General features: G+C 44.9%; 1 protein-coding gene and 1 non-coding gene across 2 annotated transcripts in view; one reads left to right on the forward strand and one right to left on the reverse strand.

Annotated features, from left to right (window-relative positions):
• The window catches only part of LOC129811654 (latent-transforming growth factor beta-binding protein 2-like), a 149,552-nt gene that overhangs the window by 11,070 nt on the left and 122,734 nt on the right, over nucleotides 1-15,748 (reverse strand). Inside the window, exons 21-31 of the mRNA XM_055863125.1 lie at nucleotides 15,521-15,643; nucleotides 15,285-15,410; nucleotides 15,047-15,172; nucleotides 14,806-14,931; nucleotides 14,583-14,708; nucleotides 13,927-14,052; nucleotides 13,078-13,203; nucleotides 12,607-12,726; nucleotides 10,367-10,447; nucleotides 6,625-6,747; nucleotides 5,800-5,928 (exon numbers count right to left, since the gene is read on the reverse strand). Of these exons, the coding sequence (XP_055719100.1) occupies nucleotides 5,800-5,928; nucleotides 6,625-6,747; nucleotides 10,367-10,447; nucleotides 12,607-12,726; nucleotides 13,078-13,203; nucleotides 13,927-14,052; nucleotides 14,583-14,708; nucleotides 14,806-14,931; nucleotides 15,047-15,172; nucleotides 15,285-15,410; nucleotides 15,521-15,643 (1,332 nt within the window). The remainder of the gene's footprint in view (nucleotides 1-5,799; nucleotides 5,929-6,624; nucleotides 6,748-10,366; nucleotides 10,448-12,606; nucleotides 12,727-13,077; nucleotides 13,204-13,926; nucleotides 14,053-14,582; nucleotides 14,709-14,805; nucleotides 14,932-15,046; nucleotides 15,173-15,284; nucleotides 15,411-15,520; nucleotides 15,644-15,748) is intronic.
• Nucleotides 12,323-12,398, forward strand: trnaa-ugc (transfer RNA alanine (anticodon UGC)). The gene has a single exon. It is a non-coding gene; the product is annotated as a tRNA-Ala (tRNA).

Below are 15,748 nucleotides of genomic sequence, written 5' to 3' on the forward strand. Positions count from 1 at the left end.
ATCAAACTGTCCACTTAGGAAGCAACACTGATTGACAATAAATTTCACATGCTGTTGTGCAAATGGAATAGACAAAAGGTGGAAATTATAGGCAATTAGCAAGACACCCCCAAAAAAGGAGTGATTCTGCAGGTGGTGACCACAGACCACTTCTCAGTTCCTATGCTTCCTGGCTGATGTTTTGGTCACTTTTGAATGCTGGCGGTGCTTTCACTCTAGTGATAGCATGAGACGGAGTCTACAACCCACACAAGTGGCTCAGGTAGTGCAGCTCATCCAGGATGGCACATCAATGCGAACTGTGGCAAGAAGATTTGCTGTGTCTGTCAGCGTAGTGGGGTGCACATTTGTGGCCTGCTGGAGGTCATTTTGCAGGGCTCTGGCAGTGTTCCTCATTGCACAAAGGCAGAGGTAGCGGTCCTGCTGCTGGGTTGTTGCCCTCCTACGGCCTCCTCCACGTCTCCTGATGTACTGGCCTGTCTCCTGGTAGCGCCTCCATGCTCTGGACACTACGCTGACAGACACAGCAAACCTTCTTGCCACAGCTCGCATTGATGTGCCATCCTGGGTGAGCTGCACTACCTGAGCCACTTGTGTGGGTTGTAGACTCCGTCTCATGCTATCACTAGAGTGAAAGCACCGCCAGCATTCAAAAGTGACCAAAACATCAGCCAGGAAGCATAGGAACTGAAAAGTGGTCTGTGGTCACCACCTGCAGAATCACTCCTTTTTTGGGGGTGTCTTGCTAATTGCCTATAATTTCCACCTTTTGTCTATTCCATTTGCACAACAGCATGTGAAATTTATTGTCAATCAGTGTTGCTTCCTAAGTGGACAGTTTGATTTCACAGAAGTGTGATTGACTTGGAGTTACATTGTGTTGTTTAAGTGTTCCCTTTATTTTTTTGAGCAGTGTATATTGGCTGCTTAATTAGCCATATATACTTTAAGCCAACATCTGTACAGATTTCCTATCTTTTCATTCAAAATCTTTCTCTTGAGCCACCAGTTCTGGTTATAGATCGCAAGTACATGGACCATAGAGATGTAGAGGGCACACTTGCCACTAGAAGGGAAAGCCCTCTATGGACTTTGCTATCACCGAAGCGATCAATTGCAACGATCAGAGGTGCGCCCTCTATACATTTCTATGGACAGCAGCTGTCATGACTAGGGCTGTGGTGGTCATGAAATTTTGTCAGCCGGTGATTGTCAAGCAAATACCTGCCGGTCTCATAGTAATTGACCCTTAATTAACATAAACATGTTTAGCATCTCCTGGCTTCCACGCATAGCCTACAAGCTACTGATGCGGACCTTTGGAACAGCTACATTTGAAAAAATCGAATAAATCAATTTATTATAGCCTACACCATCACAATAAATCCATTATTCATTTTAGACAGGTCTAAAGAAACATGATAAGTCTATTTCAGAAGAACAGAATAGCATACTCTGAATTGTCCTTATGTTAGGCCCTGATCTGGCTATGCCATATTGCTTTGGGCTACACTAGTTCATTTAGCAGAAAAGATTTGCTTAGAATTTCATGGCATTATTTTATATTTTTTATAGTATGAAGAATACAATTGAACATAGCTGAATAAAACAGAAAGGATATTTTCTCCAAATGATTTCAGAAGGAGTGAGCACATGCGGCTATTTTTGTGTTAACGGTTAACAAAGAAACAGGTCCTCCTATATGATTAATTTAGAGTTATTTAGGCAACTTTAGTTGTGATACAAACATTGGGCTATATGTTTAGATTTTTTATACATTCTAAGGCTCAATGATGCGACTCTAAAGGCATGAGCCCTGCTTTGTTTTTTTTGTGCAGGCTGCACACACTTAATCAGTCTCTCATTCACAATTTGACAAGCACTTGATCATATTCTCACCAGGCCTCGAATTTCCCGGCGGCATCCCCTGTCATACCTGCTCCCGCTCTTCCCACCTGGCGCTCAAGGGTGCCAGGCTGTCCTGCATCACGCACTCCTGCCATCATCAATTACGCACACCTGCCTTCCCTTGTCACACGTATCAGCGATATTGGACTCACCTGAACTCACTCATCATCTGTTTATTACCTCCCCTATATTTGTCAGTTCCCCAGCTCTGCTTCCCGCTGCTGCATTGATTGTTATTTGTCTGTGTTACCCATGTGCTGACGCTGTTCCTGTCTCGTTCCATGTCCGTTCCATATTAAATGTTTGACTCCCCGTACCTGCTTCACCTCTCCAACGTCATCCCTGTGACATCACCCGTGTGTGGCCACATGTCTCTCTGAAGATATCTCATTTCTGATTGGGTTCTTCTTTTTTTTAAAGTAACCATTATTTAACTATGCAAGTCAGTTAAGAACAAATTCTAATTTGGATGGGGCTGGGATTAAAAATAATGTAAACATTTAAAACAAAATATAGGACAAAACACAAATCATGACAAAAGAGACAACGCAACACTTCATAAAGAGAGACCTAAGACGACAACATAGTATGGCATCTCAGCCCCCGAAGTAGGCTACAAGTGAAGACAGACACATTGGGGACGCAACTGCGCCCCCAATTCTTATTGAATTCCGAGGCGCATATTGATGTTATAAGAACTGTCCAGAACTGTTCGTCAGCCAACAAGATGAGTAGGCCTAATGAACAGCAAAAGCACTCGCCTATGTGAATCTACTATCCCGCATAGTACAGGTTGTGGGATGCGATAGATTCCAAATAATACAACCACTTGCATCAAAAAAAACTTTTAAAAGCAATGAAGCTGATGCAACAGATGTTGATAAATGTTGATAAACTATTAGGCTATTTCTTCACATTATAAGCGCAGCAATGTGCACGCGGCAGTAGGCTATAGGCACGATTGTTCCAAATGTAATCAATTAGCAGAAAAACACCATTCTCAAAAATGACCACAAATGCGATTATGCATGTAATACTTTATTATAAAGGTGCAATTTTATGGTGAAAATTACCTTCCCCAAACTTGAAACTTGCGCGCCGCCTATGTATGCCAGTTAGGCTCTACAGCGGTTATAAAGCGGATTAATGTGCTTAATTTTAGGAAAGTTGAGAAATAAATATAGTAAGCTAGCCTAGCCTATAGAAAGCTGTAGGGATCCTCAGTTATTTGGCCACTTTAGTTGTGATACAAACCAAATCAAAACATATAGGCCTATGGGCTAGGCTACATGACGTGTGTGACTATGATTTGAAAAAGTCGCACAAAAAAAAGGCATGGCCTGTTTCTTGCCTTACTTCACACACTGGGCATATTATTATCTTGCCTTACTTCACACACTGGGCATATTATTATCTTACCTTACTTCACACACTGGGCATATTATTATCTTGCCTTACTTCACACACTGGGCATATTATTATCTTGCCTTACTTCACACACTGGGCATATTATTATCTTGCCTTACTTCACACACTGGGCATATTATTATCTTGCCTTACTTCACACACTGGGCATATTATTATCTTGCCTTACTTCACACACTGGGTATATTATTATCTTGCCTTACTTCACACACTGGGCATATTATTATCTTGCCTTACTTCACACACTGGGCATATAATTATCTTGCCTTACTTCACACACTGGGCATATAATTATCTTGCCTTACTTCACACACTGGGCATATTATTATCTTGCCTTACTTCACACACTGTAGGCTAATATTGTCACCCATCAGACTATTCTTAATTTAATCTTGTCTTTACATATACTAAATAATACATGTGTGACATTTGTTTTGATTTAGAATGGACCATTATCATGCACCTGTCTCAGAACAGGGGGGAAAAATATGTAATCTATGCACTTAAGTGGAGGACACTTTTCCCCTTTTCCCGTATTCATGCCAGCTAGGTAGGCAATACTCCTGTTGTAAAGCAAAGCAATGTGTTTAATATAAGGAAAGTTGATAAATAAATATAGTAGGCCTATCCTATAGAAAGCTGATGAGATCCTCCTCTTTTTAATAGAGGCCATCAAAACGCTGTTCTCTCACGCAATTGCACAGCCTATAAACATTTTGTGCAACATGAGCTGAAGGGCTCCCATGAAGTGTTCAGATTTTACATTTGCATTTATGTCAGAGTGATTAGATGGACAGTAGAGTGCTGAGTACCAGGCAGTTAGTAGGTTTGATAGGCTACTAATGACCGTCAGCAGCATCAGAGCTTGGAGAAGCCTAGTTACCATGACTAAATGCTCACATGGAATTTGACTGCGGTCATGACTCGTGACCGCTGGTGTGGCGGTAATATGGTCACCATAACAGCTGTAGTCATGACCTTTCTCTGCTCACTCGAAAAGTAAATTAGGAAACAAGTCAAGATCGGATCGTGGAAACACGCGCCCGGTAGAGATATAATTCAGAAAGTAATGCAAACATTGTTTGACAAAGTAACTGTAATAGTATTACCCACTTTCAAAAAGTACTGCGTAACTTTACTACATATAAAAGTAATCTGATTACGTAACACGTTACCTTCGTCACTCTATACACTAGGCTGTCATAGCAGGGCTGAGTGAACAACTCCAATGGATGGAGGTAGAGCGTAGTTGCAGCTGAAGCTCTGCTGAGGAGAACGTCTGTTTTTCCATTTTGTATTATGGCCACAAATTGAGTGTGGTGAGCAGAGCCAAAGACAACCGCCGCCCCATCGGAGGCCCGGGAGTAAAAAGAAATCAACGCCCCTCTGAGAAATGGCAAATTACAGCGTATGGCCTTCTTAAATATTGGATGATTTTTACAAGCAGACAAAAATGTTGAAGAGTAATTGAGCTCCCTCCCTGGACGTTTTATTGGGGTGACGGCAGCATCTCCCATAACCTCCCATAATGCCTTGGAATAAGTGGCCTTTGTGCAAGATGCTGAGCTGTGGAGGGGCGAGAAAGAGGTGAGAGGGCTTGGTCCTCAGATTCCACAGCCCAGGCTGAGGGAGTTGAGGCCAGGGACTGGAGGGGAGGAGAAGCTCTGTGGTCAATGTCTGTGATGCTTTGTGGGGATATACTGTATGTATGTCCCAGGGAGATGCTGGGTAGCCTGGAAGAGAGGAGGGAGGCTGGCATCAGAACAGAGGTGAAGAGGGAGTGGGTCAGAGATGGCCACGGCTGGCTGCATCACTGGACTGGACCAGAGAGGATGGAGCTGTTACAATGCTCTGGGGTATTATAACTTGGACTGTTGAGTTTTAACAGGCTCAACCTAAACAGTGTGGTGGATCATGATCCACAATGTGTGATCGTAACAGTCAAGCTGCTGTGGAAAAACCTTATTGGTGGTTAGATAAGAAAGAGGAGACAGTTACACAACAACATGGCTACCCAACGGAGCAGAAGCGTACCGTATGTCCCATCAGATGACAGCCCTGCCCCACTTAGAGAGGAGAACAGTGGCGATCAGGTTACACCCATCACCCTTGCCAAAAAACCTCCATTAGCCCCATTGTCTGGAGGATGAGACCTGGCCCTATTATCAAGTGGCCCAATTTCAGGGCCCATTTCCCCTCACTCTGATCCCCTGACCAGGAAGACTGAGTGCACCTGATAGCATTTGATTCACATGAGCCTCTGTGTGTGTGAGTGCCAGGCTGATATCGGTATCTCTGTAGGATGGGGGTGGGCTGGAGGGCCATCGAGACAATGCAGAGCGTTTCTTTCAGACAACTGCCCAAGGTGAATGAGCAGTAAGGCTGATATTCAAGTGCCTTCAGCTGTCCACTAAGTAAGTACATTGCCTGTTGACTAAGCACAGGGCCTGTGGTCCCCTTACTTACCACAGTCTGGGTTGTCCTGTCCATACAGGCCAGGCTGGCAGCCCATGAAGCAGCGATACGATCCAATGGTGTTCTCACAGAGCCAGATGCCACACACCGAGCTACCATACTCCTTACACTCATTCTGATCTGTGGAGAGAAAGATGTACTAATGTCATACACACATCATTCCTATTCTTCACCCTTCACAGCAGCATTGATCTCCAGCATGAGTAGACCCGGCCAGGAGACCTGAGATATCCATGTGCTTATGTCATACATGCACACACACATGCACACACACTCACTCAATCACCAATCCAATTCCCCCTCCACTCCTCACAGTACAATGTTTCCCCAGCATGAGTAGGCCCGGCCAGGAGGCCTGTGGTGCTGCTGTCCTCAGTGCTCAGCAGCAGACACTGGGCATGGCCAAGAACAATATTTGCACAGGAACTGAAGAACTTGTGAAGAAGCAAAGGGACACGTTCCAGAGGGAGAAACACCTCCATCCCACAATGGGGTAATTCATACTCCCCAAGGGAAGATGGGGAGCAGAGCTCCAGCCACAGGGAGCTCCCTTACGCAAGACTACACCCAGAGGAAAGCCTCTGAGCCATAGTTGAACTCTCACTTAGGGAATGTCACCATTGACACTGCATAGACTACAGCTACATAATCAATCATTACAAAAACGTTTCACAAACGGCGGACTCTGGTCTAAAGGGACCGGAATGTTCTATTAACTCTTCTGAAATTTTGTGAAAACACTGTGTTTCAGCTGGGGCAGAAGCAGTGGATTGTGGGTAGAGTGAGGGAGTTATGAAGTTGGTAGAGTGTTCTTACCCTCACAGTCAGCTGTGTCTGCAGAGTACTTGAAGCCAGCCTCACACAGGCAGAGGTAGGAGCCATCTGTGTTGAGACACTGGCCATGGGAGCACACACCGTCCTTACTGCACTCATTAACATCTGGAGGGAGAGAGGAGGAGCAGGAGAGGGGGGAGAGAAAGACAGTCAGAGACAGACAGACACAGAAAGACAGAGACACAGACACAGAGAGAAACAGACAGAGAAACACACAGAGAGAGCGAGACAGAGAGAGAAAAATGGAGATAAGAAGAGAGGAAAGTGTGAAAGAAAGTGTTCTTTGTTTATGAAAGTCATGGCGTATTTTCTTCTTTGGTGTACTATGAATCAGTCAGCCACGAGAATCTCATTCTCTCTTAACATGAAGAAAATAATACATGTCTGCAATCAAGGGCTTGTCTGAGCATAAGATACATTGTCCATTTGGAACACTTTATGGTACTGGCAAACAGAAAATATGAAAACAGTATGTACCCTAGCTATTGGTCCCTAGCTATATACCCTAGCTATATAATGATGGCTATATGCTTGATTAAATATAGATTGGTGTAATTGCCACATTACAACACAACTTACAAGGTATTTGGACTGAATAGCCTAATAAGTGGGGTCAAGGCAGAAAAGCAACAAAAATAAAACATATTTTGCCAAGGGCTGATAATGAGACAAATTTTTCAATGTAGACAGTAAACACATGTAGAGGTAAAGGGAACAAAACAGTCTGAAAACAGCATGGGACAGCACCCCAATTTATGTTCCGGTTTAATAGCCATGTGATTCGATAACAAACATTTACAGCAATGATTTATCTAAAACAGAGCTGTATGGCAGGTTATACTAGATTGACTAGTGATTAGTAGTTCATCTTTATGATTTACTGAGGTTATTCCACTGTCTATGGTTATGTCCCAGACAGTACCAGCGCCCATAGTCCTGTAAGCAGCAAGCCATCCAGCCAGTTCACCTGTGATCCAAACAGAAGGCCAACCACTCGGGCTCACCTGACCCTCTCCTTCCCATGCACCCCCTCTCCTCTCCCTGCAGGGCCCATGGCAGAGAGGCCTGGCTTTCATTGAGTCAGCACTGCACACACAATGGCAGACGACATAAATATACCCAGCCTCTGATTTATAGGATAATATTTGCTGTGGCAGAGGGCCAGGGGAGTGCAGGTTGGACCTGCCTTGCTCACTATTGTGGATGATGTCTGGTGCTACTGTATATGGCCACAGCCCAGCGGACTGAAGGGAAAGCCCAGCCATCATCACAGGGCATTGGGGAGGGGCTGACTAGCCTGCCGGGTACGTATGGCCTAGAAGAGTTCGTCACCTCGCACCATGGGCCCCTCACCCACTATAGCCCCCTCCAGGATCTTCCACCCCCAGAAAGTGGCCCTGCTACATGCTTGCCTGCTTCACAGCGATAACATATTCAGTGTACTGCCCAATGATTTGTCATCCAGGTTAAGCTAATGCTAGATACCTCTCAGCAGTAAAACAGGCCAGAATCAATAATATGCAGCTCAGACATTTAGCCGGAGTTACATTCCTTTCATATTGATTCTTCCAGAGTGCTCCATTCCTCTGTATTTTGACAGCTAATGCTCCAGAAAGTTCCAGTGAAAGGCTAGCTAGCGCTCTGGCCAACAGTCAGGAGCAGCATTTCTCTCTCTGGTGTGACCAGGGCAATGGGTACGGCTGGAATGACATCAAACCTGGTCAATTGGAGGTGAAAGAGGAGGAGCAGTGAGACTGTTGATGTCTGGCAATAGCCTATTAGAAAAAATGGCTGGGTTTGATCCCTGCTGCCTAACTGGCCTGGGGAACCAGTGGACACCTAGGCACCCCAGAGCTGGAGCTGTGGGGAGAGCAAGGGGGAAAGGGGCCAGCCCAGAGAGAGACAGGGTCAGGGTGTACAAGCTGCCCTCTGCATGCAATGTCTGTCCTTACCCAGACAGGAGGAACTTGTGGCTTGTGCTAATTGTGGTAATGTATTCAAACCAGTTGGTAGTTAGTTATAATCCTAGCATTATAGGTTGTTCTCGCTCACCTTGGCAGCCGTTTCCCTCAGTGGTGCATCCATAGGGAGAGATGCAGAGGTAGGAACCATCTGTGTTCAGACAGTCCGCTTCTCCACTGATCACCCTAGACTGACACTCATCCACAGCTGAACAGGAGATTTAACTGTCCCATTTCCTCCAAATCCACATGACTGATACACACTAAGGACATCCCCAGAGAGAGGGTGGGTGTGTCACAAATGATACGGACTCTTGCTGAATATTAACGCAACATGTAAAGTGTTGGTCCCATGTTTCATGAGCTGAAATAAAAGATCCCCTACATTTTCCATACGTACAAAAAGCTTATTTATCTCAAATTTTGTGCACAAATGTCTTTACATCCCTGTTAGTGAGCATTTCTCCTTTGCCAAGATAATCCATCTACCTGAAAAGCGTGGCATATCAAGAAGCTGATTAAACAGCATGGTCATGACACAGGTGCACCTTGTACTGGGGACAATAAAAGGCCACTCTAAAATGTGCAGTTTTGTCACCAAACACAGTGCCACAGATGTCTCAAGTTTTTAAGGAGCGTACAATTGGCATGCTGACTGCAGGAATGTTCACCAGAGATGTTGCCAGAGAATTTCATTTCTCTACCATAAGCTGCCACCAACGTCATTTTAGAGAATTTGGCAGTACGTCCAACAGGACTCTCAACCGCAGACCATGTGTATGGTGTCATGTGTGCGAGTGGTCTACTGATGTCAACGTTGTAACAGAGTGCCCCATGGTGGAGGTGGGGTTATAGTATGGGCAGGCATAAGCTACGGACAACGAACACAATATTTTATCAATGGAAATGACGAGATCCTGAGGTCCAATGTAGTGGCATTCATCCGCTGCTATCACCTCATGTTTCAGCATGATAATGCATGGTCCCATGTCGCAAGGATCTGTACACAATTCCTTGAAACTGAAAATGTCCCAGTTCTTCCATGGCTTACATACCAGACATTCACCCATTGAGCATGTTTGGGATGCTCTGGATCGACGTGTACAACAGCGTGTTCCAGTTCCCGCCAACATCCAGCAACTTCTCACAGCCATTGAAGAGGAGTGGGACAACATTCCACACGCCACAATCAACAGCCTGATCAACTCTATGCGAAGGATATGTGTCTGTCATGCTGCATGAGGCAAATGGTGGTCACACCGGATACTAACTGGTTTTCAGATCCATGCCCCAACCTTTTTTTATTTAAGGTATCTGTGACCAGCAGAAGCATATCTGTATTCCCAGTCATGTGAAATCCATAGATTAGGGCCTAATACATTTCAATTGACTGATTTCCTTATATGAACTGTAACTCAGTAAAATCTTTGAAATTGTTGCATTTATATTTTTGTTCAGTATACTTTATATTATCAGCATATGTATTATATTACTTATCAGCATGTCATATTTTGCTAGCATCCCCTATTTTATGAGTGCCTTTCACTCAAGTGTGCTGTGTTATTTACGTTTGCTATTCTCACGTGTGAAATTGAATTGCATGAACTATTTAGTTTCTTCACAGGTTGTGCTGTGATTCTACAGATTGGCATGGACTATACTGACCATGAGACAGCTGTTGTCAATCCCTATCACGTCCTCCCTCTCCGAACTAATTGCTAAACACGCCCCAGAACTAGAGGCAACAGTAAATGGAGGCTTACCTTCAGCACGCCATTGGACTTGGAACCTCTCCACTCTGACTTCTCGCTGCACCTCCACCACTGTCTTTCTCCACTGATCGCCTGGGAGAAAACGACTACATTACAACACTCTCTAGAACACTAAAGTAAAGTGCTTTTGCCTAGTGTGTGTGATTCCAAGCTGTAGGTCAGTACATGCTCTAATTGAATGTTACAGACATGGGGGACACGCCTGGCGCAGCAGGGAGAGCCTGCCATCCAGCTTTCGACTACAGAGAGTGGACTTGTACAACGCTCACAATAGCACCATCTAAAGGAAAGTGTTTATTCCAGTATGTGAGTGCAGCCTAAGTACTGTACACAGCCACTGTGTACAGTACTTAGGTTCCCCACCAGAGTTGTTGGGGAACACAGTTTCAACGCCGATGCCACATCCCGCAATGAAGCCACGTACGGTGGGCAACCCTGCACGAACGTAAACCAATGCTCTGTGTGAGTGAAGTAACTCTGCAGCTGTTAGTTTTTCCTCTGGGCTCAATGTTAAATTCAGGCTATACCGCAGTCCTCCTAGCCTGCTTAAACGTTTAACTGGCCGCTTAGTTTAAAACAGAAACAATCAACTAATGCTATTTAAGATCAGCAATAAAGAGCCTTTTCATTGTACTTACAGTGCCTTCAGAAAGTATTCATACCCCTTGGCTTATTCCACATTTTGTTGTGCTACAGCCTGAATTCACCCGTCTACACAATACCTCATAATGACAAAGTGAGAAAATGTTTAGACATTTTTGCTAATTTATTAAATGAAATATAGAAATGTCACATTTACATAAGTATTCATACATCTGAGTCAATACTTTGTAGAAGCACCTTTGGGGGTGATTACAGCTCCGAGTCACCTTGGGTATGTCTATCAGCATTGCACTTGTGGATTTGGGGATTTTCTCCCATTCTTCCTTGCAGAGTTTCTCAAGTTCTGTTAAGTTCGATGGGGAGCGGCGGTGAAGAGCAATCTTCAAGTCTTTCCACCGATTTTCAAAACGGATTCAAGTCTGGGCTTTGGTTGGGCCACTCAAGGACTTTCACATTCTTGTTCTGAAGCCATTCCAGCATTGCTTTGGCTGTATGCTTTGGCTCATTGTCCTGTTGGAACTTAAATCTTCGCCCCAGTCTAAGGTCGTTTGCACTCTGAAGCAGGTTCTCGTCAAAGATTTGTCTGTATTTGGCTCCATTCATTGTTCCCTCTATACTTACCAGTCTCCCAGTCCCTGATGCTGTCTGGCCACTCTCTCATAAAGCCCAGATTGGTAAAGTGCTGTAGAGACTTGTCCTTCTGGCAGGTTCTCCCATCTCAAGGAACTCTGTAGTTCTGTCAGAGTGGTCATTGGGTTCTTGGTCACCTCCCTGACCAGGGTCCTTCTTGTTCAGTTTGGGTGGCCAGCTCTAGGCAGAGTCTTGGTAGTTCCATATTTTTTAATTTGCCAATGATGGAGACCACGGTGCGCTTTAAAAAACTTTCAACACTCTAGAAATTGATGTATATCCTTACCCAGATATATGCCTCATCACAATTCTACCTCGGAGATCTACGGACAGTTCCTTGGAGTTCATGGTACTATTTCTGCTCTGACATGCACTGTCAACTGTGGGACCTTATAGACAGGTGTATTTCTTTCTAAATCATGTCCAAACAATTTATTTGGCCACAGGTGGACTCCAAACAAGTTGTAGTGAAATCCCAAGGATGATAAAAGGAAATTGGATGTACCTGAGCTTAATTTGGAGTGTAATAGCAAAGGAGTGTGAATACTTATGTAAATAAGATTTCTGTACTTCATTATCAATAAATTTGCCAACATTTCTAAAAACATGTTTTCACTTTGTCATTATGGAATATTGTGTGCAGATGGGTGAATTTAAAAGAATGTAATCCACTGTGAATTCAGACTGTAACACAAAAAAATTGAATAAGTCAAGGGCCCCGTGTGGCTCAGTTGGTAGAGCATGGCGCTTGCAACGCCAGGGTTGTGGGTTCGATTCCCACGGGGGGCCAGTACAAAAAATAAAAAATAAAAAATAAAATAAACAACAAAAAAATAAGTATGAATGTATGCACTTGTAAGTCGCTCTGGATAAGAGCGTCTGCTAAATGACGTAAATGTAAATGGTATGAATACTTTCTGAAGGCACTGTACCTGTCTCTGTGGTTGTGTTGGCCGTGGAATCCTAGAATTCCGCTTTTGATGTGTTTGTGTGTGTACCTCTGCAGGACGTCCCATCCACCAGCTCCAGACCCGGGGGACAGGAGCAGCTGTAGGAGCCGGGGCTGTTGGTGCACTGTCCTCCCAGACACAGACCGCTGTCCTCACACTCATTGATGTCTGCCGGGGAGGGGACACGGAGGGGAAACACACATACCATACAGTCTAATGTAGCGTGACACATTCACACCACAGATGGCAGATCATTGGCTATTAATCCAAGTGGGTTCTCAGTTTATCCTCCAAATAATGCAGCCAAAATTTGGAGGAAAGTGTCACAACCTCCCACAAGAATATGCATCATTTTCAGAAATGACTTCAGGGAATTATGACGACTCATATGACACCTGCCAGTGCTGGTCTACCATGCAGAGCTGTGACTGACTGTAAATAAATCATCAGCATAAGAGGAGAACTTCCAGCATGAGGGAAGGGACATTAGTGTTTAGTCCCCAGTAAAAAAATGTGTACCTTCACAGGAGAGCTTATTGGGCGCCAGCGTGTAGCCAAGGTCACAGGTCATACAGGAGTAAGAACCCTCTGTGTTGTTGCAAACGCCCATGGGACAGACCCCTGTGGACAGGCACTCGTTTATGTCTGAAGGAGAGAGAGAGAAGGAGAGAGATTGACAGAGAGAGCATCATAACATGAGTGAGGTGAGATCTAGCCCATCAGTTCTAGGAGTCTCTGGCCTGATAACATGACTAATGGCTGAATGTAAGGAGTCAGTCTGCACATACAGTAAGCAAAGCCTCCTTTATTAGCTTGCACTGACAGTGCTTTATTAAAAAGGGTGGAGAGATAGGCTAAGTATGCAGGACAGGCATCAATTCCAAAACAGCAAGCTATTACAGGTGGGGTATAATTACTGTATCAACAAACACTCCCTGGCTCTCTGTTATGTGATCATTGGAAATTCCTTGCTCTGATACAGATTATATTTAATATTGGGAAAATAGTGCAGTCCATTGTTAAGTGATTGAAATGGCTCCGTTTGCCTGTGGGTCAAAAGAGGAGTTCCACAGTGTGTGCTGACTACATACGAGCAGGGCAGAGGTCGGTTTAATTTCAAATTAGGCCGTTAATCTTTTCCTGGCACGGAGACATCCATTAAAACCCAATCAAAATCTGAATTGAACTTGTTTTCAGGATTTTCCCAGAGCAAAACATTTCAAAAAGGAGATCTTCTTCCTAGTCTCGATCCACCCTTCCATGAAATAACATTGAATAATATCGGAATGGATCTGTAGTCTTCCTCTTGGGGAGAAGAAGGGGAGGGTGGGGGTGAGTGTTTTCCAGAGGTTAGTTAGGCAGTCTTACCCATGCAGTGGGAGCCATCCTCAGACAGGGTAAAGCCAGTCCCACAGCTCCTGCAGGAGAAGGATCCAGGACTGTTCCTACACAGCTGGCCTGGGCACACGTTAGCCACCAAGCACTCATCCACATCTGAACAACAGGACAGAGAGAAGCCCTGTTAACTACATCCCTGAGCTGTAGCAGAGGACAGCAAGCCTGGTAGAAAACATGACAGTGTTTTCATTTATCATTTAATGTAATAATTTTGATCAGTTTATAAATGATATGGCATAAAGTTCCACTGTCAACACATCTATCTCTCCAGCTGATCTATCAGTGAGACTGGCTGACTTCACTGTTTTATTTGAGGCCTATGGCTCATTCTTTTGAACACATGGTGCCAGAGGGAGAGGGATCCAGGACCCAGTTATGATGTGATGTCTGGAAGGAGTATTTTGGGATCTTTAGCTCAGGAGAGGGGCTTTGTGTCCAAGTCGTCACACCTGATGCCATTTACAGACAACCTGAGCCTGCTGTTAACACAGGCAACGTGTGAGAGAGAGGCCTGGCTTGACTCACACAGGGCCCAGTGGGTCATAACCTGGCACACTCTCTTACATCTGACACACGCAGGGCCGAGGGCAGAACCTTACATCCTTACACAGCATAACGTAACACACCTTCACACTCCAGCCCATCCTCAGTCACTCTGTAGCCTGGCCTGCAGGTGGTGCAGATGAAAGAACCCTCTGTGTTGGTGCATGTTCCCTTGGGGCACGTAGTGGGCAGCACACACTCATCAATATCTGTTCCAATAAGTAACAAACAAACTCAGACTGGTCAGTAACATACAACTCCTTCAGGACAGACCATTAGATGTGGTATCAGGGAGGATGGACAAACCTTCACAGAGCTCTCCATCAAGGGAGACGCTGTAGCCTGAGGGACAGGTGATGCAGGAGTAGGAGCCCTCAGCGTTCAGACAGATTCCGTTAGCACACACAGACCCAGACTGGCACTCATCAATATCTGGAGGAGACACGCAGACCAGCACAGACAAGATTTACTATTGATACACACAAAGGGAAAGTCTTAGAAGACGTGGGTGAATATGCCAGCTGGGGAAGGCTTTGGCTGGACTCACCCTCACACCTCTGCCTGTCCTGGGAAACCCTGTATCCATCTTTACAGCTGGTGCAGGTGAAGGAGCCCTCTGTGTTGGCACATACCCCTCCAAGACACATGTCTGCTTGGGAGCACTCATCCACATCTGGAACAAAGACACGGATTACCATGAAGAATGTACAGTAAGTTGCTACACACTGTCTGACATGGTAGTCATTGACAGAAACACTAAAGGTTGTACAGGTTACATACAGTACCTTCACATCTCTGTTTATCCGCTGATCGCTGGAATCCCGGGCTGCAGTTCTTGCATGAGTAGGAACCTTCGGTGTTAGTGCAAATTCCCCCGGGGCACACATTAGGAGTAGCACACTCATCGACATCTAATAAAACAATGATGAGGCATTAAAAAAGCCACAGAGAGCTCAGGGCTCAAAGAGAACAGCGTTATACCGTGAAGAGTCATATTCCACACATCTAATCCTTTACAGACCTTCACAGGCCCTGCTGTCAGGAGTGGTTTGGTAACCAGGGTTACAGCTGCACCTGTGGGAGCCATCCAGATTGACACACCTGCCATGGAGGCAGGCACCAGGGAGCAGACACTCATCCATATCTGGAGAAAAAACAGTATGGAGGAGGACCTCGTTAAACCACCACTGCTCCTCACTGTTAACAACATTTATTGAAAGCCCCTGGACCTCTAAGGCTTCTTCAGTAG

Source organism: Salvelinus fontinalis, chromosome 15, assembly GCF_029448725.1.
Source record: "Salvelinus fontinalis isolate EN_2023a chromosome 15, ASM2944872v1, whole genome shotgun sequence".
NCBI lineage: Eukaryota > Metazoa > Chordata > Actinopteri > Salmoniformes > Salmonidae > Salvelinus > Salvelinus fontinalis.